At 41.4% G+C, this 26,165-nt stretch overlaps 1 protein-coding gene across 2 annotated transcripts; it reads right to left on the reverse strand.

The window, feature by feature from the left end:
* Positions 1 to 2,087: 2,087 nt before the first annotated feature.
* Positions 2,088 to 26,032, reverse strand: LOC149853205 (scaffold attachment factor B1-like). Of its 2 annotated transcripts, none has more exons than XM_090027866.1 (21): positions 25,742 to 26,032; positions 24,122 to 24,209; positions 22,765 to 22,829; positions 22,465 to 22,680; positions 21,403 to 21,465; positions 20,573 to 20,600; positions 19,156 to 19,657; positions 18,696 to 18,745; positions 14,602 to 14,702; positions 12,678 to 12,827; positions 12,495 to 12,574; positions 10,651 to 10,799; positions 9,588 to 9,679; positions 9,006 to 9,112; positions 7,514 to 7,807; positions 6,485 to 6,622; positions 5,952 to 5,994; positions 5,228 to 5,349; positions 2,984 to 3,096; positions 2,788 to 2,842; positions 2,088 to 2,458 (listed from the first exon to the last, which is right to left on the reverse strand). In XM_090027866.1, exons 1-21 carry the CDS (start codon positions 25,934 to 25,936, stop codon positions 2,440 to 2,442), a joined length of 2,670 nt encoding a protein of 889 aa, XP_089883992.1. In that variant the 5' UTR covers positions 25,937 to 26,032; the 3' UTR covers positions 2,088 to 2,439. The 2 variants fall into 2 exon arrangements, with proteins under 2 accessions (XP_089883992.1, XP_089883991.1); XM_090027865.1 differs by having other exon boundaries at positions 24,101 to 24,209.
* Between the last annotated feature and the right edge of the window lie 133 nt (positions 26,033 to 26,165).

The following is a 26,165-nucleotide window of genomic DNA, read 5'->3' on the forward strand; positions in this document are numbered from 1 at the left end:
GCACAGACTTGCTTCCAAGCCCAGCTCAGCTTGCCTTGGACAGGTGAGATTTTTCCAAAGCACTCGTGCGTCAGCTTCACTCTCTCCTCACAGCAATAAGGACCCCAATGGATTTTGACAACAGCAGAATTTGCCTCATCCTGGCCATTTTCAGAAGTGCCCAGCTTTGCTCTGTTCATCAAGAGCACAGTTCTGTCTCCTCTGAAGGGAATCAGCACCACTTCACTTTTTCACCGGGTCTTCTGTGCTTCAGCTGGGTTTATGTTAAGAGATCAGAGGTGCTAGGAACTGCACCTACCATCATGTTTTCTCCTACAGACTATACTAGCTGCAGTGAGCTCATGTGTGTTTTTTACCTGAAGATTTGACTTGGGAACACACCTGAAATAGATATGACCCAGCCTTTCAAAAGCAAACTGGCTGAATTCAGGTGCCTGGCCTGAGATCCACCCAGGGAACCTAAATTTTCACAGGTACAGTGCACAGGTGTGTGTGTGTATGTGTGTGTGTGTGGGGGGGGGGGGGAACAACACCTGGAAAAGGAAGTCAGCAAATATCCTGGGTCACTGTTGCAAACATAAGCAAAACTTTTAAGACAGAGACAAGGCTAAACTTTTATGAAGTACCTGGCAAGTGGACTACAGCATGGTGGTGGTTTGGTTGAGAAAGGACCTTTATTTTGGTGGGTGCTGTACAAACAGCCATTTCTTGCCCCGAAAAGCAAACTAGAGACAAAGAACAGGAAAATGGGATTTGTCTTTGGAAACATTGCTGTAGGTCACAACAATTGGATGTTTCACTGCATTTTGACCACTTGGAAAAAAAATGGAATTGGTAGATCATTTGGCTGGACAGCAGCTCCCAGCTCCTTTTTCAGCTTAATTCAAACATTGAATGTTGGGGCTAGAATCCACTTCCACCTAAGGAAGGTGATTCAGTGAGATCATACCTGCCCTATTCCATATGCAGTCTAGATGACAATTAACCAAACAAGTGCAACACATCATGCCCAGAGATCACCCTTCCTCCTGTCCATACCATCAATGGGCACATCTAGGTTCTATTTTGATTGGATCAGGATGAAGCAGCAGAAGACTGAAGTAAAGTATTGCCTTTACTTATATTGCAGGGACAACTCTTAGACTTTATAGATAAGGTCTTTGGTGCCAACTAATTGGGCAGGGCAGAAAGCATGAACTAGTTAAGTCATTTACATGCACCAGCTTCAGTCAAAGCTTGCAGGTTGTTAGATCCACCTTCAAAATGTCACCGATGAGCTACCAAGCGATATGTGAGCAGCTGCTACTTGAAATAGGTGGGAGGGAAAAGGAAGGACATAGACAGCCCAATGTGGCCATCTAGTGGAATCATGCAAAAATGCAGCTTCAAGTCTAAAACAGGCTAGGGGAGAATCCCCCACTGAATCAACAGGGTCTAGCACTTAGCCTTTTCATCATATGTGCTTAAAGACCCTCTGCTGAAGAAGGAAGTACTGCTGTCAGCGAAAACGGCTGCAGAGCTTGCATTTGGTAACAAGAAAAGGTTAATGGGATCAATGGGGATTTCTTCAGGCAACTGAGGGACATTCTCTGAAGACAAAAGGAGTGAGTGAGTGACCCTTCGGGGAAGACGGGAATAACTGATTCATTAATGAGCGTTGGCAGGTTTCAAATGATTCATCTCCCAGAGCTGTAACAGTTGACACTTTTTTGCCCTGCGTCTTGGAACTCACACTGACATGAATGAGAAAGAAGGGCCACAGCCGTGGGTAGCCCCATGGTAACGTAGAAATGGACTGATCCGAGATGAATTAAGAGTTCAATACAAAAGAAACTGGAGAATTTTTTGAAGGCAACCAGTTCCCTGATCAGCGATCATGCTTGGCCTGCAGCTTAATGACCTGTGAAAACAATGCTAGAGCAGCAAACAGCTGCTCTTCGTTTGTTTCTTCCAGCAGGAGGTGCTGTAAAACATTTTGACAGCCCGAGATGGAGGTAATGCCTATTTCAACAAATAGCAATCCTTAAGTTACCTTGATTTGCAAGTATACTGTCAAAATAGAATTCCACAAAGACCTCGTAAACCAATTAACTGTAAACTGATTTTATTTATGGAAAATGGAATGCCTCATTAACAAACATACTTTAAATGGGGTATGAACAACACATTACAAAAACAAATGAGTTCACATTGTATTGAGCTATATAATATGGCAGCAGCTTAAAAAAATTACACTTATGGTAACCCACAAGTTACAGGTAACGGTAACCATGGGTAACAGAATTCACCTCTGTTGCCATCTCACATTAAAAAAAAATGAAAACACATTCAGTAGTGACGGCTGAAATGGGAACTGTCGGGTCTGTTTGCTCTCTCCACGCTGGCAAATCCTTCCTCTTGCATTCCTTCTCCGTGTGTCATCTGGCCTTGGTTGCCACTTTAAATGAAACTGCCACGCCTAGAAACAGATCCAGACATCTTAGTTTTTCATCGCAACTCTGGGTTTTTGTTTTTTTGGGTTTTTTTGTCAAACTGAGGTAAACTTGTGCTGTTTCGTCTCTGCATGATTTTCACTCTTCAGTAAAATGCGCAATACAAAAAAATCATGGGGATAGTTTATTACTGTCTTTAATGTAAACGACAAGCCTGGCAACGGAAGGATTTCACTTTGCGCAACTCAATTATTTTGCTCTTTCAAGATACTACACTGAATAGTTCTGGCACAAAAAAACAATTTAAAAAAAGGGAAGAATGTGAACAAACCAAGTGCTCGGCATAGCTTCTTACCCTGACATGCCTCCTCGATGCATCACATGGCCAGGTCTGCCTCTACCGCCACCACCTGGAAATAAAAAAAAGGAAGCTCAAACGCTGTCTATTATCCCCATATTCTATTTTACCTTATTTGGGATGTTAAGAATACCTCATACATCAACTACCGAAGGGCGAGCAAGCACAATAAGCGATTGCGCAGCTGGTGTACCTTGCCATCTCTCATGATCCCGTCCCATCATTCCTCCATCTACACTGCCCTGCCACGAACGATCTTGATGTCCCTCAAACTTTCGACCGTGATCTCCCCAGTCACGTCCGTCTCTAGAAAGAAAAACATTTTTTGTGAATATTCCTCATCATTTTGACAGTGCAGGGAGAAGCCAAACAGCCCCCCCTTCATAAATACATGGCAGAGCCCCAGTCATTCATATCAGGATGCTCAATACACAGAAGGTTACTGAATGAAGGATGAGCCCTGCAGCTGTTTGTTGCTTCCCTTCTAAGCTAAAGAAACCTGGTTGGTTTACAAACCCTCTTCTTCACAAGGGGCTAAGGAACTTAACCAGAAAAGTATCTGGGCTCCACTATGCTAAAGTAATTTACCAAGGTATGTTCCAATCCTGTTTACAATAGTCTTCAGTTTAATCTACTCTAACAAATAAGGAAACAGGATTTCCTTAACCCAATTTATCCTACAAGGTAAATCCGATGCCCCACGATTTCTCCTCCAAGTACTTGGGGCTTACCATCCTGATCAATCCAAGAATGTTTTCGTTTCCTGCAGCCTAGGTTGTTTAAAATAAATTAAGACTTCTCAGATCTGGATGCATTTTTACTACCTTGTCGTCCCTTCAGAAAAACAAAGCACTCTTCCCAAGGACTGACAAGGTGTGCCTGCCACTTCACAGGCTCAGCAGAGGGGGCTGGGATTTCAAAGTGGTCCCATGCTGGGTTTTCTGCCAAGATTCTGGTGTCACTTTCATTTAATACAGTTGCAAATCCAGCCCTTCAGCTACAAGCTAGTCCCTCTTCAAAGACACTGTAGAGAAACCGGCAGAGGGAGGGAGCAAGGGGGAGATTCAGAGACAAGTGACAAAGACGATAAAGAGGTTGGAGAACAAGCTGCAGGAGGAAAGGCTGAAAAACCCATACATTTGCTTTGGAAAAAGAAGATTAAGGGGCATGAGTGAACGCTTTCTGAATAGCTGAAAAGCTACCTCGCAGAAGGCAGAAAAGACTGCTCTCTCTTGCCACAGAGGGCCAGGCACGTGGCAATGGGTTTAAACTGCAGCAAAGCTGATTTAGATCAAATCTCAGAAAAAGCTTCCTTCATAGTGAGAACAGCAGGACAACGGAACGAGCTGCCTAGGGCACTTAGGGAATCTCCTTAACGAGAAGTTTTCAAGAGGAGGATGAATAGGCTTTTAATTGGGATGGTTTAAGAATACAAAATCTTGCGTCTGTAAGAGGGGTTGGATTTGATGACCCTGGAGTACTGTGTGCAGTTCTGGTCTCTGCATCTCAAAAAGGATGTAGTAGAATTTGAAAAGGTACTGAAAAGGGAAACCAAATGATCAGGGGTATGCAGCAGTTGCCATACTAGGAGACCAAAAGGACATGTCAGTTTGGAAAGGAGAAGGTGGAGGGGGTATGACACAAGTCTATAACATCCTGAACGGTGCTGACAAAAGTGAACAGGGGACTGTTATTCACCAAGTCCCAGAACATTAGATCCTGGGGGCTGAAACAGTGAAATTAGTAGGAGACAGGTTTAAAACTAACAAGAGGAAGTACGCTTCTGTATGCAGCACATAGTTAAAACTTGTGGAACTCATTCCCAAAGGAGGTTGTAGAGGCAGATAGTACAGCTAGGTTCAAAAAGGGACTAAACAGATTGACAGAGGACAGATCTCTTAATAGCTATTAAACTGAATACAGATCAGAGATGCATCCTCTGGCATCTCTAAACTAATGATGGTGGATGTGGGGAGGGTAATGAACAGCGGATGGATCACTCTAGATATACCTGGTTCAATGCTCTCTCTCTAAAGCATCCACTCCTGCCACTGACAGAGGATACTGGGTTGGATGGTTCATTGGATTGGCCCTGTAATGTTCTTATGAGGTTGCTTCCAATATTGGAAGTCTATGAATTTCAGCAGTATCAGCGAAAGAATTTAAAAAAAAAAAAACAAAAAACCCTCTATAAGAGAAAGCCTTACAAGAGTTGAAATTACAAGCAAAGCATTTTGCACAGCAGCTCCTTATTACAGAGCTTCATGATACACAAAGGAGCTACATATGTAAATTCATTGCCTGCCTGGGAAAGAACAGACCCTTCATGAAATTATCTGGACAAGCAATTTACACTTGTGAACCTGCATCCCACTGTCACTCTTTAGCAAGTTCATGAAGTGCTGGTGAGTGATGGCCCTCATTTCCACATACTAACCGGGACTGCGGGGGCATCCCTCTCCCTTCACTCATTCTTCTGTCAGACCCGTAGCTGCCCCAACTGTCCCGTGAGTCCCGCGAATGGCGGTCTGGTCCTGCGTGCCGCTCATCCGGATAATGCTGAAAGGCAAAGGGCATGTTGAAACTGATTGTTGACTTGGTTAGTGCTAATCAAAACTTCCCCATTTAATAACTCATCCATCAGTAGGGGGCATTTGAGGAGAGCTGGCCACTATAAGACCCATCTAGGAATCTTACTGCTTTGGTTATTCTTCTGGAGCAGTACATTTTCCTCCAAACAACTTTCATTAACTCCATATTGGCTCACAGTATCTTGATCATTGCTTTGTGGAATTCTTCCAATGACTTGCTTGCTCACTTGTACCCCTGCATCATACCTGTACAATATCCACCCACCCTCCCTTTTACAATGGTTTATAAAACTTTGACACACTCACATATGGTATCCACACACCCTCCCTTTTGCAACGGTTTATAACTTTGACGCATCTGCTAGCTGTATTTATAGGGCCAAAGTAATCACCCGTGACAGATTTACAATAAATACATTTTTTAAAAAAAAATAAAACTTTACAAGGGGGTCTAATTTTTCTACATCACTTACTTCAGTGAACAACTTAAATCTGACATTCATCACAGGAAGTCAGTTTGTAAAAATTAAGCCATTCTGTTTTTAAAGATTCTATCCAAACACAACTTACCTGTCCATCTCTATCTCCCATCATTGTTCTGGATCCTTCTCTCCTGTAAAGGGAACAATCTACGTCAGAACCTTATGGTAAAATTAATAATACAGTAGTTTATGCTAACAGTCGAGGGCAGGATTTCCCCAGACACTGCGCAACAAAGCTGTTCCCCTCTGGCTTCCACAGCTGCTCAGTGAAAAGCAAAGCTCACGTGAACATGCAAAACCCACAAATCACTCCCACCAGTTAGAAAACCAAGCAAGTCCAAACATGACAAACAGCATGACAAACAGAATATGCTATTTCACCTTTATCTCAGTTATACGTGAACATAAGCTTTTAAACACATTGTGAATCAGGAAACTGCAACACCAGGAATCAGTGCATACCAATGAAAAAGATCCGTCAAGACAAGGAAACATGTTCCAAGGACTCTTAACAGCAATGTCTAGTATTTATCAAACAAAAAAACCCAACACAGAAACATGCCCTTTGAAGTACAACGTTGCCCTCTAGCCTCAGGCAGTGCGGGGAGACAAGGCACTAACCTGTCTATAGAATGATCTTGGTAACGGCCACGATCCCTGTGGTCAAAGTCATGGAAACGATCTTGGCGGCTGAAGTCAGAGTGGTATCTATCATTCATTGCCATTCTCTTTGCCTCTGGCCAGTAAGGATCATCCCGCCTTGTAAGAAAGTGAATGTCCCAAACAATATTTTAGTCAAGACTGACTTTTCTTTTCTGTTCTTCCCTATTTGAGCTCAACTGGTTGCTCCCCCCACAACCCCAATAACAAGCAGAACTGTTAACAGCTCGAATGATTTTCTTTCATCAGAAGGACAGTGACATGTAAAGAGAAAAGAATACAGCAGAGCAAAGGCAGTGTAAATGCAAATAAATTAGTATAAATGTCACTATTTAAAAAAAAAACAAAAAAAACCAGTTCATCCCACTTCTATTCTCTTCAATCTCACTACAAAGTAAAATGTTCCATTTCTATTCTGCAGCGTTTAAAGACACTTATAATTAATACACGTGGGTTTCAGGAAAACAGGACTGCTATATGTTAAACCATTATCAACACCATCTCTACACCAAAAAAATCTGTGTGTACTGAAACTAGAAAATAAATATTTTATTCACCCTGTATTGGCATCTTTAAGTGGACAAAATGACCATAGAAAATCCTCCCAGTCTATTTTTCCCTGTTAGAGGCCCCAAAACAGATTGCTTTAATCCTAGAAGCCACAAACATGGGACTTCCAACAGCACTTGGAGGGAGTTACAACCTGAAATAAAGTTTCTTTTGTGACCACATCCATCATTAGAGGTGCTTATTCTAAGCTCTCAGCATACAGCGGCATGACTAAAGAAACAGTTTCATGTCTTTTTGCAAGGCTTTAACAGTGACAAACAGTCACACATTACTGCCTAGAATTCAGACTTGATATCCCTCTTGGATGACCATTTCCCTACCCAGCTCTCTTCATGGTTTGGGGGGGTCTCTCAAGGGTTTTAAGCTTTCCCACCTACACCAGGGAGCTAATGATTTCTCCTCTGCATTTGCTGCTTTCACCTTCCATCAATGTCGTACGGTCGCCTCATTGCAGATCGACGCTCCTGCTCATAGCGTAGCTGCTCATGCTGACGCCGCAGCTCCTCTCGCTCTCGCTGGATGCGATCTTGTTCTCTTCTTCTCTCATGTTCAATGTGCATTCGCTCTCTCTCCAGCCGCTCTCTTTCCATCCGTTCTCTTTCAAGACGCTGCCTTTCAATTTCTAGTCTCTCGCGAGCAATCTCAAGCCTCTCTCTCTCCTCCCGTTCCCGGAGGGCTTGCAGGTGTTGCTGTCTCTCCCGCCGCTCACGGGTGCTGTTCATACAGAAAGATGAAAGGCTTAGAGATGTAACCCTTCAGCACTGAAAATGAACTGCAAAGCAAAAAACTTAGAGCCATAATAACAACCAATTTGTGTCGACTGTTTCTTCTGATCAGACACAAGAGTATTCAGCATCAAGGGGGAATCTGCTCCTTCAACTCAACTCAGTTACATTGCCTCCCCCAACATGCATCCTTGAAGGCGCACACAGCCTTGTTGATCTAAAAAGTTAAGTGTGTGGCCATATGATCCTCACCCCAAATGCTCCAAGTTCATTTCTTCTGCTCCTAATACCGTAGAGAGACTCTCAAAAGTAGAAAACTGGGACTGGTTAGTGAGAAAGCTGCAGAGGCTCAGATCTGCAACATCAGTCTCCATTCAAATTCTCAATGTTAGAGGGTCACAACCATATACAGGGGCTTTAGATCTGTGGACAGATACTAACTCTTTAAGATGTATTCATAAACAGGCTTGCTGACTTATGAAAATGTTTCTCCCTTGCCCAAAGCTAACTTTCCTTAAATAAGTTGAGGTCTGCAAAGGCAGAAGAATGATTTAAGATTAAATTCAAACTAGAAGCTTAGCACAAAATTTAAATGTGGAATATCACCTGCATCCTTCCTTATACACAACAGTAAAAGATAAGGGAAGCAGAGAAATATGTTACTATCTGTACTAGGTCTCTATCCTCAGACACAAAGAATGGATTTTCGCGGAATAATCAGTAAAGCACTACAGAGATTTATTCTATATTGAAGTAGAGACCACCCTGACATTCTTGAAAGCACTAAGTTGACTGTTGACAGCACTAAAGACTGTTTTAGGGGATTTTCTTCTTCCCCATGTGACTGTGCGTGCCTTGGGCTAAAGGAGGAGGGTGTATTTAATAAATATATAATGCCCCCTCCCCAAACCTACATGCAAAATAGGAAGTAAAAGAGGAAGACAAATCTGAGTTGTACTTTCCTTACATGATCTCCACCAGTGCTTTCTAGACAATTCTAGGGCTTATGGCATCGTGCTGTGTGACCTGAGAGCAGGTATCAATGTAGGCTATTCTCAGTAGAGAAAAAAAAAAAGGTTTACTTAAAATACCAACTATGAATTGAGTCATCCCTGCTCCATGGCTTTAGGTAAAGACTAGTCACCAAAATCAGAAAAGGAACAATTTCAAAACAATTTGCCGCTTACCGGCGTTGTTCTGCTTCTCTCATTTTCCGCTGTGCTTTAATTTTGTCGAATGGCACAATACTTTGCCTTTCTCTGCTTTCTGATTTGCGGTCCTGACTCTTAATGCTCTGTATTTAAGATAAAAATGGATAAGAGCTTAGCAGATTGCAGTGTATAAGAGCACGACTACAACAAAATACTTATAACATTGTCCCCTCTTGTCACAGCTGTTATCTATTGAAGCTTAGTCCAGGCATGGATTTAAAATCACTGTTCCTTTTATCAGTGCAGAGATGATCACAAATAACAAACAGAAGACTTAAATGCCAACATTTGTTCAGCCTGACTACAGCCTGGCCTATGGCATTAGCCATCTGGAAGCTATTTTACTAAAAGGACTACTGAACACAGGGTGCAGAAGCTGTAACTGGGCAAATCTAGTAGAGAAATAAGTTCCAAAAATCAGAACATATTTTCAGTTTCTTCCCATTCCTCATCCTGAGAATATCTTATGTGAAGGTTTTCAAGTACACATCTTCAGTGATCACACAAGGATACCATAAAGGACCATACGCGGTCCCTGTATAGGGACACTAAACTTACTCTCTCTTTCGATGAAGTTGAAGTTTTCACACTTATAACAGGTTCTCCTTTGGATTTATCCATTACCACAGTCCTCTCAGTTCCTTTACTTCCTACAAAAAACAGAAAAATAGTATCACAGCATGTAGCTTGCAGAATAGGCATTGCCTTCAGTGACACAAACTGACCTGCCAAAAATGAAAATTAATGTTTAAACCTCTTAAATGATGCTGTGTCAGAGTAATTCAAATCTCTGTGCCTCTTGTATCGAAGTAAATCTTTACTCCACAAACTGAGTAGTACCAGTAGCAGTGGCTTGGATATTACTCGATTAATTCTACAGTCGTTTATAACTTCCAATGTCTAACATGAATAAGATGAAAATGAAATACACCTGTCAACATAACCAGCAACATTCAATCTTATAATGAAAACAGAATCCATACATATTGCAACTGTCAGTGTTCACCCTTTTCTACTAACAAGTCATGATGGATTTACTTAATGTTAGTCTGACCTAGTAAACCATTCAGCCTTGTGTATTAGATACAAAACAGGAAGACAAAGTTAAATTAAAACAAAAAACCAAAAACGAAGCCTCATTTTCTTCCATTGCCCAGCATTTACTATGGCTTTAGAGTGAAGTAAAAGTCCAGTCTGACAATTTTAGCTGGAAAGCCTCTTTCTAATTATATTTGCTTTTTTCTTCTCCTAAATCTACAAGGCCAAGCAATGCTTGTTTCCGAGTTCTATCCCCTAAGGGGACCCAACGGATGCTAACGTTAATAAGGAAAAAAGGTACCCGCTACGATGACCACTTCACATATATGCACCCAATGCCCAAATTGCTCTAACACAGATTCTGAACAGAATACCTTCAAATCTCCTCCCTATATCACCCATAATAATGCCCAAAATTGTGTAAAAGCTGAAAGTCAGGGAAAAACAGATGAAGTATATGGCTCTGCCCTTCACCTGAGAATCCAAAACACTTTGCAAACAACTGTTTGTTTGGGAAGGCACAACTCTAAGCATCCACATGAATCACGCTGGTTAATCTATAGCAAAACAATAGTTAAATTACCAGTTTTGGCAGCCTTAGGTTGGTCTGACGACCCCATTTTCAGATCATCTTTATCTTTTCTTTCTTGTTCATCTTTTCTATCTTTCTCTTCTGTTTTCTTAGCATCATCTTTTTGGTCAGACTTCTCATCTTTTTTAACACCACCAGACCTACAGAGAGATTTTAAAGTTGGAGGGGAAAAAAGCCAGCAACACACTGACAAAAAATGGCAGCGCTGTGCAGGAAGTCTGGGCCAGAAATAGACCAATATGGATTTCCTTCTGCACATAAAACACTGGCTCAGAAACTTGGGCCAAAAGTTGCCATATTGAAAATGCTCATTCCTTTGGCATGAAGCACAAAGAGATCAGAACACAGCGTACAGCTTCCATAAAGCTTTGGCCTTGCATGATAACTGCAATACACACAAAAGAAAGATCTCAGGCATACTGTGGGTTATGTCCACTAAATACAAGGCAATTACCCTTGTATGTAGGGGTTAAGAAAACCTCTCCCAGAATTAGTTTCTGAAGGTGAGAACCCGATGAAGCAAAGCCGTACAATTAGTCATGCATTTGATAGGAGTCTACTTCAAGAAAATATGTAAAGTAGGGGACTCAGATGAAGCCTTCTGGCTGGTACTCAGCATTCTGGAAATGAGAAGCAGCATGGCACTGAAGAAGAACAAATTCTGGGAACAAAGTCCTGAACATCTGAGCTTCAACTGCTCGTAATCGTATTAGTAACACAGAACCCAGCTGCATGAGAGAAAGATACTACAAAGCTCTAGCAAGCGACCAGATTTGATGCCTGGATCAGAACCCTGGAAAGGCCTTCAGAGTAGGTCTCAGACATTTAAGTGTTGCAGGCTTTACAACAGAAGGGTATAAGCAAATGAAAGGCCTCTAAGCAAATACAGAACATGCCTGCCTAACTTAACAGATGCAACGGAAATGCTAACAGCAGAAGATTTTGCAGTAAGGGTCAGAAGGACCATGTAACTATGATTAAAACGGCAAGAAAAGAAAACCCCAAAACGAGCTGCAAAACTGAACTTAAGTGTATCTGATAGAGACTCAAGCTAACAGTGCATGTATGGGGATGTTGACATTCAAGGGAAATAACCAGCTGGATCTCTCAGCTCTTATCATAGTGACAAACAGGACACATCAAAGTCTAAACAGGTGATCTACGGTCAAGACCATCTAGGGAAGCTAAATCAGGGATTTGTTTTTCGGTTTCTTTCCTTTCTTGCTGTCAATGTTGTTTTCAGACACTGCAGTGCCCTCTTCATCCCTCGGATGATGCAAGTTTGATATGTGATTGCATACACTAGTACTGGAAATCTGTTTAATGTTTAAACACCAAAATATAAAACCTCAACAGATTTTTAGATAAGCCTATTTGTGGCTCACATCCATGTTCCCATATTGGATAGTTACATAAAAATCTGCCTCTCAAGCTGAAGAGATCTGCAACCAAGCAGCAATTAGATGTTATAGGGTATATGTTATTATATAGATATGTGTTCTATATAAACGTTATAGGGTAGTAACTGATGACAAGAGAAGGACCAAATTTTGTTGAAGCCCCTCTAAAAGATTAAAGGTCTTTTCTGCTAACATGTTCTAGTGGTAACAGCTAATGTTTCCAATGGCCTCCTTAGACTTAAACTGAAAATCAAAAGGCCAACACAACAAACAGAAAAGCTACTACAAAATAAGGTGATTGCATCACAGAACTCCTCTTTTAATGGTATGCAACTTAAGAATTTCTTCATGTGGTTATTTTTCTAAACAAAGCAGCAAACACCCCAAAACTCGAACATGTTTCATTTCCAAAATAGGGAATCTATAGAATAATACCTTTCGCTAACTCCTGTTTCCTTCTTCACTTCGTTCTCTTTTTTTTCGGCTGGCTTTTTCCCAGCAGGTTCATTTTTTGCCTGAAATTGTATTAAAAAACCCAGGTAAAACAGAAATTCAGTAATGTATGTTCCAATGGCAGATGTGCTTTTATTTATTTATTTTTGGAGAATTTCCACTTACTTTTTCTACAGAGATTATTTTCCCATGTAACTCTGTTTTGTGGAGGTGAGTAATACATTTTGTTGCCTCCTCAGCTGTAGACATTGTAACAAAACCATAGCAGCGAGCACCAGGACTTCGAGCATTGGTCACCACCTTTGCACCAACCACCTTAAGGAGGAAAAACATATATACAATTCTGAGATAAGGAAACAACGACACGTGAAGACTATTTAAAGACACGAAATGTTAATATCACTCTCATTCTACTTTAATGCTGCCTCTGATCAATGAAACATCAGTTTTCAAGTGGCCAAACCACTTGCAGGCTCAAATGGTGAAAAGGAGACACAGAGCAAATTCTGTTCAGGAGACAACTAGAACGTCTGTCTCTCAAAGTAGCATCTTGCTGAAGAGTGACAAGAGGAACAAGTGCCTAAGGCAAGTTAACTCAGTTCCCACCCATGTCAGTTCTGCAACAGCCTGCTTAGATGAGCTCTACCCTTCAGTATCAAACACAGCTTTACTAATCATCGATAAGAGTACTCCTACAACGCCAGCCATAACATTTACATTTTCAAAAACAATTTAATTCGAGAGACAAAGTGTTCACCAAAAGCAGGAAAGGAAATAGCAAGGGAAAAAAACCCCCAAGATGACACAGAAGTATTTCCATAAAAGCTATTTACGCAGAAAAAAAATTTGTAAAGCAGAATTTATAATAAAGGGAATAATTCCAATTCACACGGGCTCCAGATGGAGGGACAGCTGGAAACGCAACCTATTTCTAAATAACACATTTACTGCAGGTGTACCTTTTACCTCTGTGTAAATTTAACTCTGCCTAGAATCACTGGCTGCTTGCAGACGTCAAAGGGAAAAAACATGGCGCTTTACTGGAAGCAGCAGTGTGTTACTTCAACCCGGCTCCATAGCATCTGTATAGATCAGGCATTTCAGCTCAGCTTTTTGGAGTTTTTATCTAATAGCTGATTCAATCAGCTATTAGATAAAAACGCCAAAAACGCCCTACTTAAAGCAGACACTGGGTGAGCTGGGTCCAACTAACGTGCTGCCTCTTCTGGGCAGGTGCTGGAGCGTGCCGACTTTAAAAGTAAAGTGTTGTTTTGTTTTGTTTTTTACATCTGCAAGCAGCCACTATTCCAAAGGGGAACAGGGTCCCTTTGTTTGAATGACAAGAAACATTGACAGATTATTCAATAAGAGGCAAATATTAATGAGGTTGTCACATGTATTTTTGATATGTGCTTTTTTAGGATTAGCCCCTCCTGCATCACCAAATGAAATTCTGGATTGATCAGGTGAGCAAAATGACTGATTTCTGTTTAGCAACAGTTAACATGGTTTGTTTTGCATAACACAGAATAAACCCATGCGATTCAAAACATAAGTCTAGAGCTGTGCTGAGTTTAATTGGTTTAATTTATCATGACCACAGTTAAGGTTTTCATTACCTTTCAAGGTAAGTTTGCAATAACCAATAACAAGCTTTTTCACGTGTCAATGTTGGCAGCAGTGTTAACTTTAGATAAACCAATGTTTGGCTTAATCTCCATTTAGAGATCTACTCTTCTTAAATAATCTATCAGAAATAAAGTTTGTAATTTAAAGTGCAATCTACTCCCATATGCATCCCTGCATATTTATGAGCAGTCTGTGACAACAAAACAACACAGATAAAGTAAATGTATAACAAAAAGTTACAAACTTACATGATTCAAGCAATGTATTGGAAAGACATTTCTTCTAAGGGTGAGGAATGAAATAAAAAAGCTTAAATATGAATTTACTGTTGTATGGCTGATTTATTGTTATATATGCTCCAAAAATATTTTTTTTTGGTAATCCGCATTTTCAGCTGCGGTTACCAGAAGTTAACAAAAAACATTCTAAATAGCAAGAATAAATGGATTACAAACCTTACCTTTCCATGTTTGCTAAAAAGATTCTTCAAATCTGTAGCTCTGGTGGTGGAAGCAAGTCCACTCACCCAAAAGTTTCTACCAGAACTGCTAGTAGTGCGACCTGGTTTAAAAAGACAATAAAACATTTTTGAAATAAACAGCTCCATAAGCACCACATTCTGTAGTCACAGATGAAATGAAACAAAGTGAAATATTTACCTCCACTGATTCACATTCCTGAAAGTGCTTAGGAAGTGTAAGTTCCACATTTTTTAAGTTAAGACAAAACTAGAGGCTTTGACATGCATAGTGAAAATATAGCACGTTATTCAACATAAAGAACTGATGCCCATTAACACAGAACAGTTACCGATCTTACATACCAGCAGTAGGTAGAGGAGTTTTGTACGGAGGTCCACCACTTATTGCCTGCATACATAATCTTTTTGACTGTCAGGTCGGTTGGATTACACCTGCTCCTGCACATTTTTATAACCCCCAACTGTTCCCTCAGCTCCTTCGTTACTTCAGTCCCAAGCAGCCATGGGATTCAGAAGAATGGGGATGAAAAGCAGATCTGGGGATCCACCCAGACAATGGTCACCATGAGGCATGTTAACAATTCTCTCTGAAGTCTATGTACATACAGCTTCCAGTCCACTAATGGTGATCAGACAGTAGAACCTCCAGATGACCAGAAGGACTGACAAGTCCTAGTTACAGCTAATGAAATATGATTTGCAAAACTGGCCTTTGATAAAATTTTTTAAAGTACCCAAGTTAATTGTTAAAAATGAAAAAAGTTTCTTTGAGCTACCAAAGGTAGGTCATAATGCTTGCACAGCAGGGCTGTGTGAGGCTTCGGACTCTGCCTCAGATCCAGAGAAGCTTTGGCGTCTGAAGCAGCATGTCCAGATCGAAGCGTTGGCTCTGTTAGTCTTTCCAAAGCGGTGCAAAGCTCCTGAACCACTTCGGAAAAGCTTTGGCGCTGCCCTGGAGATCCAGCCATAGGGTATAATGGGGAATCAATGAAATATCTATAACTTTGGTTTGGGTTTGTGGTAGCCTCTGCTGAGGGCATAAAGCTTGCCAAGTCTCAAGATCAGTGTAGGGGTCTGGGGGGAACTGTACCCCAAATTCTTGAAAGCAAAACTCATGTCATGTGTATGTGTTACACCACAAGGGGATGAAAACTGCAGGGGTGGTGGCCCTTGATGAGGCCACAAAGTCTGTCAAGTTTCAAGGTGATCGGTACAGGGGTTTGGGGGGGGGGAATTGCATCTCAAACTGCAGACAAGCAGCACTTGTGACATGGGTGACACTGTGTGTTAAGGCGCAGCCATGCGAAAGCTGCAGGGGTAGTTGCCCCTGCTGTGGCCACAAAGCCTGCCAGCTGTCGAGGAGCTAGGTGCAGGGGGGCTCTGGGACCCTCCACCCCTAGCTGCTGACAGACAAAACTCATGACATGGGTGCTTGTGCAACTGACTGTCTCTGTCTTAGGGCAACTGATTGTCTGTATTATTTCCTCTCCTCAGTCTGTGGTTTTGTAGGTGTTAATTGTTGCTCCCTAACTCGTTATGTAGTAGCTAGGTACTCTCTATTGAGCTAGTCCCTGAGTAAATCATGATTAATTGGTAACTGGTAACACTGTAGCTTAGCAGCCAGCCCTGCAGTAGCTGTCCCCACCCCCCCGCCGCTGCCCCAAGACAGACAGTTGCACAAGCACCCATGTCACCTGGAGCCGCTTTGGCCGGATCAAAGCGGGAACCCGGTCCAGAGCTCCGGATTGGATCCCTGGCATCCGAAGTGGCTGGATCCAAACCCGGATCGAATAGCTGCTTACTCACACAGGTCTATTGCTCAGGGTCTAAGCTAAGCCCCAAAATGCTGCCAAGCAGATTCTCTGACACACGAGCATTTCTGAAGCATGCTAAAAAGGTTATTCATGATCTAGCTGAGCAGGCACCAGTGCTAGAGGGAAGGGACTTGTGTGATAGTTGCCAACAGGTTGCACTGGATGACACCACTTGGACTCACTCACATTAGCAACCATACTGTGGCAAATAGATCCAACTGCTACTCAGCTTGGAGACAGAAATACCTTGGAACTGAATGTTCCTTCCAGTTTCTACATCAAATAAGGCATCTTTACTTAAAAGGTCTCCCCTTCTCTTATATGTCTTGGGGGGGGGGGGAGGAAAAAAAAAAAAAAAAAAGGTCTCTTCTTACAAAAGCATTCCTTTTCAATGGGATCTCACTTCAAACAGGAGGTCTGCATTGAATATGTTTCTGTCAACCATCTGAATGAATATTCTTGATCCTGAGTTTGGTAATAAATTATGTCAGCAACATATAAAAACAGACCTTAAAAATCAAGCAGCCAATTCTGTGTCAGTCACTCCAGCAGCCTCAAGAATTTTTGGACTAATGTGCATATTCCATTTAGGTGCAAAGATCATTTTCTGGTACATTGATGAGTTGGCTTCAGTGCTACAGGTAATGAAATCTGCCTTATCTTCCTTCTTCTATGTTGCCAAGGTATGTCTTCAAGAATTCCCCAGCCTGAGCTTAGAATAACCAACCTCAACACCTTGTTCGGGTGAACTGACCAAAACATTTTTGATTTCAACTTTAAATGTCAACTTTTGTCTCACTAGTAGATTTAAAAACGTGTTCCTGCAACTAGTGTCATACCCCAAGAGAGATCCAGACCCAAAGTTTTGCTCTCACTGGACAAGCACAGGCCTGCTTTCTGTTAACCATTTAGACAAGCAGTATCTGCAACTTAATTTGAACATCATGACTCGTGATGGGCAAGTTCTTCTGCAGGAACAATGCGCTGGTATGTACCCGGGGCCAGAAGAGAAGGCATTTAATACTGGAAATTAGACAGGTTTATCACAGAGAACCTGCACATATGGAATAAAAGTTTGAAAGTGGAAATTCTTCAGCAGCTACCTGCAGTTGGCTGAGTACCGTCTTCTACAGTAAATCACCAAACCACTGTTCTTCATAGTTCCATGGGAGCTTGCCATCACACAGGCACTATTTCCAAAACTTGACTTCATCTGAGAGGAGAGGAGGCCCTCACTGTTTAGATTACAAAAATGCATCTGCCAGAATCTGCACTGTAACAGATTTTTCAGATGCAGATTTCAATAGTGACAAAAAAAGCTCTGCAAACTCTCCAGTTGGGATAATGTTAACCAAACATGTGCAGAGTGATGTCCAGAATGCAGCTCTCTTACAAACATGATACTCCAACAGTGTCTATTAGGCAGCAGTCGTAATTTGGCATAGACCACTGGGTTTAGGCTCAATAGTTAGATGAGAGAAGACCAACACAGAGTCAGAAAAAAAATGGCGTAAAAGAGGCTGCCAAAACAGAAATGCCCATTTGCTCCCAATATTAACACATTTGGAGTGCTACAGGTTAGCAGCCAGATGTTGCCAACTTCCATTTTTGTGAGAGAGACAGGGCAGAGTATTGGAGCTGCAGCTGAGCAACAAGAGGGGGAAGGAGAGAGGAAGGCAAGGCCCCAGCTGACACTGCTTGTCAAAATATTCCAGTGAGTACATGCAGTATAAGTTGGACATGGTCAAAGACTGAGATCCGAGACAACAGCTTAAAGACTGTCGCAGGTGTGCAGTTAAAACATTTAGAGTGAGATGTGCAATTATTAAAACATTAGTGTTTTTAGCAAAATAGGAAATGATATAGAACACACAATATTCATGCATGTGCTTAGTCTGGAACACTTTCCTCAGCAAAAAGTGTTAATCAGCTGCAATGGCAAGCATACATGCTAAAAAGTGGCAACTCTCTTTGGAGACATGCACAACAGAGATCCTTAAACAAGGAAAAAATAAATCTTAGAAAATGGGTTATAAGATGGTAACAGAAATTCCCCTGAAAAGGTCTGAATTATAAAGCATCTTTGTTGGCATTTAAAACAAGGTTTTTTAGCCAACTTTTTTGAAGACACACATTTAAAATACTGCATTCTAAAAATGGCAACGAAGTTCTGAGATTTAGCAAATAAACATTAAGGGTTTTTTTTGTTTTGTCTTTTTTTTTTTGGTTTGTGTTTTTTTTTTTTTAAATGAAGCCTACCTTTTTCATCTTTTGACACTGCCTTTGTATCTCTGTCCTCCTCAACTGAGCTAAAGACAAAAATCAGTGTTATTCAATCAGGAAAGAAAAAAAAGGTTAAAAACCCTAAATAATAATAGGTGCTATAATTGAATACCTACCAGAAACCATGTTGTGAAACACAAAACACACTTTGCAAACTTGTTTTAAGAAATCTGACAAGAAATAAGGGAAGTCAGATTTTTAAATGGACTATTATGCAAGATTAAAAACAGGAATAATTTAAGATAACAACCTTTGAAGGTTGAGGAAAAGAATCAGACCAGTTACAAACTGCATAAGAGGAAACAAAAGAGATTCTTTAGGAATAAGCTACAATTTCATCAGTCTCGCTGGCCAATTGAAGGAAACAGCTTATTTGCATCACTTAATGACCAATGAAAAAAGATAGCATCTGGTCTAGAACTGAGAAAAAACAAACCTCTTTTTCTGATCACCGCCCTCATTGGTAGAGGACTCTTTAGTAGCGGATGAGTCTTCAGCATTAGCTTTGTCTTCGGGTTTCTTGGCATCTTCTTTACTATCTTTGGTTTCGGCACCCGCGCCTTTATCCGCTGTTTCCCCACTAGAGGCTTCCGGGCCTTGGGAGGCTTTGCTACTCTGATCGCTTACGGGGTCTACTCCTAAACATTCAGAGTCCTCCGGTTTCTCTTCCTCTATTGTCTGTTCACTTGTCTCCCCTTTCGCTACAACTAAACGCTTTGCCTCCTTCCTTGCCACCGCTGGGGCCGATTTGCTGTCCAAAGCTAAGGCCTCTTCCTCCGACTCAGCGGCAGCAAGAGCGTCCTCTTCCTCCGCTAGCTTTCTGCCTGGCACCACGTTACTTCCTTCCTGTGCAAATGGCTGCTCCACTTCGGAATTGTCTTCGTTAAGTGGCTCAGATTTACAAGTTTCCCCCAAAATGTCGAGTATTTTCTCATTTTCTACGGATTTAACAGGAATAGAATGGCACAAGATTTAATCACCAGGGAAATACAGCAATCACAAATGTGGAACTGGCATGGCTGCCACACTAACACCAAGAGACCTTCTAAGCTACACAGAGATTGGAAAACCCTAGTGGACACAACAGTAAGAGCCCTAGGCTATCTGCTCTCTAACAAACTCTTACGTTAAAGCCCGAAAGCTACACGGAAGAAAAACGCCCCCACAGATTTAATAAAAACCTTCTGGCTGTTCCTTGAAATTCTTCATGAAATTGTTCAGGTTTGGTTCTTCTCTATTTAGCTTCCAAGTCCAAGACGTGTAACTGAATGAATGAATCAATGCACTGAAAGTTCAATTTTCTAATTTCACTGAAATTCTTTTAGCAGAGTCCAACATGAAAACTGGGGCATCTTCTGTTGGTGCACAAGTATTTTTGCAGTCCAGAAAGTGAATAGTATTTGTATGAAATTTCCAGGAAGAAACTCTGTCTTCTTTCTTCTGTATCCAGTTACTAATTTAATTTTTTTTTTACATTTTAGTCCCCTGTAATAACTTTCTAATGCCTTCTCTGTTCTACACAGTTATAGAATTATGGCACTGTGGGATATCACAAGATCTGTTTTACTTGTGGCAATCTCAGTTTAAAAACTACAAACAACTTTTCTGTATCTATTTAGCATCGTAAAGAAGTTTTTAAAATAACTATTACATGTCAGTGAAATATTTCTTGAACGACAGACATTACTTCATAGAACTGGGGATATGATTGGGTTTCCAATCTCTATGACCCTTGCATGATCTGGGCTGTCCACCATAAGAAATGTAATGCAAACTAATGTATTTTATAAAATATCTAGCGGCCTCAATAGGATTAGTTGAAAAGGCAGGATTATATTTTTCTTTAACAGTACCTGGCTCCAAGCATGGTTCCTCCATTTTCTGTAAGGAAAAAAAAGTGCTTTTAAAAGTTTTTAAATTACATTTGAAAAACAATGCATGAATTTTAAAAGATGTCTCAATTAATATAATCTCAAAGCTTCTTTAAGATTGATTTATCCAGAACCATTTTTAAATGAAAGCAAAAAAAGGCTCTCTTAGTTCAGCCAAGTCTGCCTGAAGATGACTCAAAATGCTACAAGGTACTGATATGTCTCCCATATCAATTATATGAATATCTACAGAAAAACCAGACTGCGCATTTATACTAATCAGTATAATTCACAACACCAAAGGAGGAAATGATGGAACATATATGAATAACAACTGATTAAAGGTATTTTTAAAGAAACAGCCAGGCTATTTAAGTTCTAGTGGCGCTCATCACGCAAACCAGCAGTTTTCTGACACAATGCCATTTAAAAATCAAGCAGCAAAGGATAAATTGGGAAGCCAAAAATAGCAAAGAAATATTCAGTTGTGAAAGATTCAGTTCAAATGGCAAAAAAGGTACCAGGTGAGCTGAGAACCCACTGTTTACTGTAAAACTAAAAGAGCTAGTTTGGGGATTAGTCTGTATTGAGTCAGAAGGCAGAGCAGATGTGCACCTTTAGAGTAAAATAGATAAGTCTGTGCATTGTACAAGTAATATAATTTAGGTCTTACAATGCTTAATAGAAATCATAACTGAATTCTAATCAATATAAAAAGCTAGCTTCAGTTCTCTTATTGAGACATTAGCGTAATGACTATTTTTAATATAGCACTGCAAATAATTTACAATAGAGCTGAATTTTAAATTTACCTTCGTTTCACTCAAGTCAGATGAAACAGCATCTAAACCAGTTCCAATATCCTCAACCTTTTCCTGAAAAATTAAATGAAAATTATGTCATTCCTTATAAATACTGAATATAGCTTTACTGGACAAACCTAAATCAGATACAGAAGTATTGTTTCTCATTTCCCAAGGCAGATAAAAAAAGATTTATCAGTATTCAAAGAAGCTCTTGATCCAACCTCAAAATACTATGTAGGAATACTGAGATATGGCTGAGTATTTTAATGGTTAATTAAGGAACCATTTACCACCAATAAAACATAAGTTTATAATACTCTTTAATTTCAGATTAGTCTTGTCCACTGGAAATATTTCCTGATCTTTTAAGGAGATTTACAAACAACATTTAGTAACTTTGTCACTTTAGAACCTTAGAAGTAAGGTAATAAAAAGTGAAGTCAGAAGTCTAAAATATATAAAAGACTACCAAATGTGGTCACTTAGAGGTAAAGCAGGTCTCAGAAGTAACACACTAGGCCCTTATATCAGAAAAGTCATCCACCACTGGGACTCCTAGCTGTGTTAATTTGAATAAAATAAAAAGTTTTGCCTTCCACGTTAAGAGATCAGTGATGCAATGTCATTAATGCTCAGATAGTAACAGTAAAAGAAAAACAACAGAAATGGCAACCCCATAATAAGGAATGGGTAATACTTTGGAAACCTGAAGCAAACAAGACATTTAAAGACTCTTTCAACTCACTGGCGATATACTGATAAAGAACATCCAAGTTTCTCATACTGATCTCTGAGCAAAGATTTAAGTTGAAAGACTGGCAAAACAGGACAGGCAAAATCTGAATAAAGCTTGAGTTATGCTGCATGCAAACAGACCTAAATATGTTTAGCTAGGATGTTATTGACACAGATAGGGCACGTGTAATGGTAAAGAAATAGACTTCCAACTTATGTCCTTATGCGGAAAGCAAAGCAGTAATAAATTTGGATTCTAACGTTTAAATGACCCATTTCAAGTGGCATCTTCCTTAATTTCTTAAGACTGTAGAAATACTTCCAGTTACCCACCTCATTTTCTAGCTGATCAGTGAGCTGATCTGGAAGTTCTTTCATTTCTGCATCAGTATTGTCTTTACTATCGGAGAGTGAGTCAAGAATATTATCAGCACTATAATCCTCTCCACAATCCACAGCACTGCCATTATCTATTTCAGCTTCATCTAACACACTAATATCCATCATGTCAATATCCTGCAAGTTATCCAAGCTCGCTTCAATATCCTCCTGAAAGAAGAAAGAGAATAGATCTATATTCACTGTGACTTGAAGCAGCACCCTCTTTTTAACCTCAAGCATGATTTCACTTACCTGTCCATCTCTTGAGTTTTCCTCAAGTCCATTGTCTTCAACACCTTCTTCTTCTGGCTTTCGGCCTGGAAAACAATATTCTTCAGGTGATAAACATCTCAGAATATATACACTTTTTGCTAAACTTCAAGTTCCAAATTCATCATTAAAAAATAAAAAAAATTAACCAAGATCGGATGCAGCAAGCAAATTTTGTCCCTAGGTGAGACAGTACTGCAACACTAGATGTGATTAAATGACATCTCTTATCACATCTAAGTGAACAGTTATGTTTTCTTATACCATTCTCTCCTCCCCAAGACCTCAGTAGTTAAAAGGAATTAAAGATAAAAAATGTTTTAAAATAAAACCTTTAAAAATAATCATTACAGAAGACTAATGTCACTATTTAAGTCCTACTTGTTCTGGAAAAGATTGATTTATTAACAACTTACAATTTAGGTCCAAATATTGCAGGCAGGTCCACAAAGACCAAATCATAAAGGCTATCAGTTTAAAGATCCAGAACATGTTTAGCCAAGTCTCACATCAGGGAAATATGCAAAGAAATTGCTACCGAGTAAGATTTTCACTTTGTGGTTTTCAGACTTAACCACCATTGATCGGGTGGAAAGGAAGTGGCTTCAAACGACACTCTCAAAAGCAACATTTTGAAATGTGGTTGGTTTTTAAACATGAGCTAAATGAAATTCCAGTAATATGTGTATCTGAATACCTAAGTCAATATTTGAGGCTTTTTCACACAATTACATTCTATTAGTAGTAGTAGGCTACCTTGTCTTTCAGAAGAGGAAGGATTTCTTTGCAAAATGTTGATTCAAATGAAAAAGCTTGCATTTCAGGACCACTCTGAAACAGTCACTAAGCAAATACGAGCAAACAATTATCCCCAGGGCTGTACAATTTATTACATGCAAAATTTCAATTCTGTGACGACACAGATTTCATCTTTCTAGAGAGCCACTGAAACTACACACAGTTATGAAAAGAAAACAAACAGCAGCACGGCAACTGAAGATTAAGATTACTGGCAAAGCTTGTAATGGTTTTACACTGCAGCTGTTTGCTCTGTTCCTGGCACAATCCTGTCGGAGTCATTAGTCCTAAAAATACACTTGAAATTTAAAGCCTTATCCATAATTTTATTGGCGTACCAATAAGAGTTGTGTTTAAACTTATTAATAATCGGTCTCCGCTGGTCAGGGAAACAGTGATAAGTCTCATACATTTAGCTGTTGCTGGCATAATTTTACCAGTAGCATTAACAATGGGACAGCCAAAGTTCAGAAAACTAGCCCCCAAGGAAATAAGACTACATTATAGACACAATGTATACCTTTCCAGAACTGTTCTGTACCTTTGTTAGTTCTCTTTGGAGTTCTCTTGTTCATCATTTCTGAAGCCACTGGAATTTCATCAGGCTCTCCTCCTTCCTCTTCAATGGCCTATGGGAGACAGAAAGAGAGAGTCACTGCAATGACACCACTTTGTTGAAGACATTGACTTGGTACTTTATCTTTTTGTGGGCTTACCCTGCTTTCATCTCCTATTATTTCTTCACATACAGAAAAGCTGAGCCCATAACACACAAACGGCGCATAAAAAGCAATCACGCATTTCAGCTGTACAAAGCCCCAACACTGAGATAGGGAATCAGAGCACAACGTTTACAGTATCTGAAAAAACAGAAGCAACCCGGGCAACAATGAAAGCATTATTTGGCATTGGTGAGACCACATCTGGAGTCCTGTGTCCAGCTTCAGGACCTGCACTACAGAAAGGATGTGGACAAATTGGAGAGTCCAGCAGGGAGCAACAAAACTGGTTTTGGGGGCTGGGCCACATGGCTTAGGAGGAGCGGCTGAGGGATCTAGGCTTATTTAGTCTGGAAAAGAGGAGACAGAGAGGATTTGATAGAAGCCTTTAACTCGCTGCAGGGTGGATCGAGAGAGGACGGAGCTGGACTGTTCCCAGTGGGGGTGAATGATAGAACAAGGAGCAATGGGCTCAAGTTGCAGCAAGGGAAGTTGAGGTTGGATATAAAGAAAGAACTCTCACTGGAAGGTAGTAAAGTACTGGAACAGGCTAATCCGAGGTGTGGACTCTCCATCCTTGGATGTTTTTAAGACCTGGGTAGACAAACTCTTCACTACAAGGATACATCTTGGGGATAGTCCTGCTTTGAATGGGAGGCCAGACTAGATGACCTCCTGAGGTCCCTTCCAGCCCTCATTTGCTACAATCCTATGGAAGTGCTCCTCTGGGCACCAGAGAAGAACAAAGATGCTAGATGCCGCAGCATCCAGCCTACAAAAACGAGAGAAAAGCTGATGGGTGCCACAGCATCCAGCCTACAAAAATGAGAGAAAGGCAGTTTGAAGCTGTGGCATCCAGCCTACAAAAACAAGACCAAGACAATGGGTGCCATAGCATCAAACCTACAAAAACTAAACAAAGGCAGCTGGACGCCATCCACATGTCATCATCCGCTCGCCAAACCTACAAAAACTAACCATAGATGACTGGAGGACGAAAACGCACAAGACGAGAAGAGATAAAGACAGCCGACAGCAACCGGAACCCCCCCCCCCCCCCAAACGCTACACAGCTATGCTGATTTAGCCAGGAGCCAGGACCTCCAGGCACAAGGGTTTGTCCAGGGGCCACTCACCTCCCTGCAGAGGTCCTGATATGCCTACACGACCACCACCCGCGGTGGTGGCCAGACCTTTTGTTTGAGCCGGACGGGACCGAGCAGGGCTGTGGAAGCCCCCAAAACCATCAGCACCCCGGGGGGGGGCTGTAGATACCTCGAGGCGCAGCAGACCGGGGTGCCGAGGGCCGCGTACAGCCTGCCACGACCCGGGCCCAAGTGAAGGCCGCAGGGGAGGGGGGGAAGGGCAGGTCGCGCATGCGCGCAGGAGCACCACCCCGGACAAAGGACCCGGATGTCCCCTCCTTTTCCCCTCCCCCCCACCTTGCGGAGCCGCTCCATGAGGACGCTCTTGTTGCCGCCGGTGTCCAGGTTGCGGCGCTTGAGTTCGGCCCGCAGGTCGATCACGCGCAGCTCGCTCAGCCGCCGCGTCTCGGACTCCGAGCCCGGGGCTGCCGCAGGGGCTGCGTTCAGAGGCGTGGACTCCGCTGGCCCGGCCGCTGGCTGCGTCTCCGTCATGGCGGAGTAGAGAGAGGCAGGAGGTGCGCTGTAATCCCACCACAAAATGGTGGGCAGGCCGAGGCGACTCAGGTTCCCCCCCTCCCCTTCGCTAGCACGCATGCGCGAAGTGCTTTTGCGCAGGCGCACAGCCTCCACACAGGAGGCGGTGGCCCGGCCCCGCGCATGCGCGAAGCCTCCACATACGCTGTGGCCCAGTCCCGCGCATGCGCAAAGTGCGTATGCGTGA

This window comes from Crocodylus siamensis, chromosome 14 (genome assembly GCF_052110815.1).
Source record: "Crocodylus siamensis isolate JL-2025a chromosome 14, ASM5211081v1, whole genome shotgun sequence".
Classification (NCBI taxonomy): domain Eukaryota; kingdom Metazoa; phylum Chordata; order Crocodylia; family Crocodylidae; genus Crocodylus; species Crocodylus siamensis.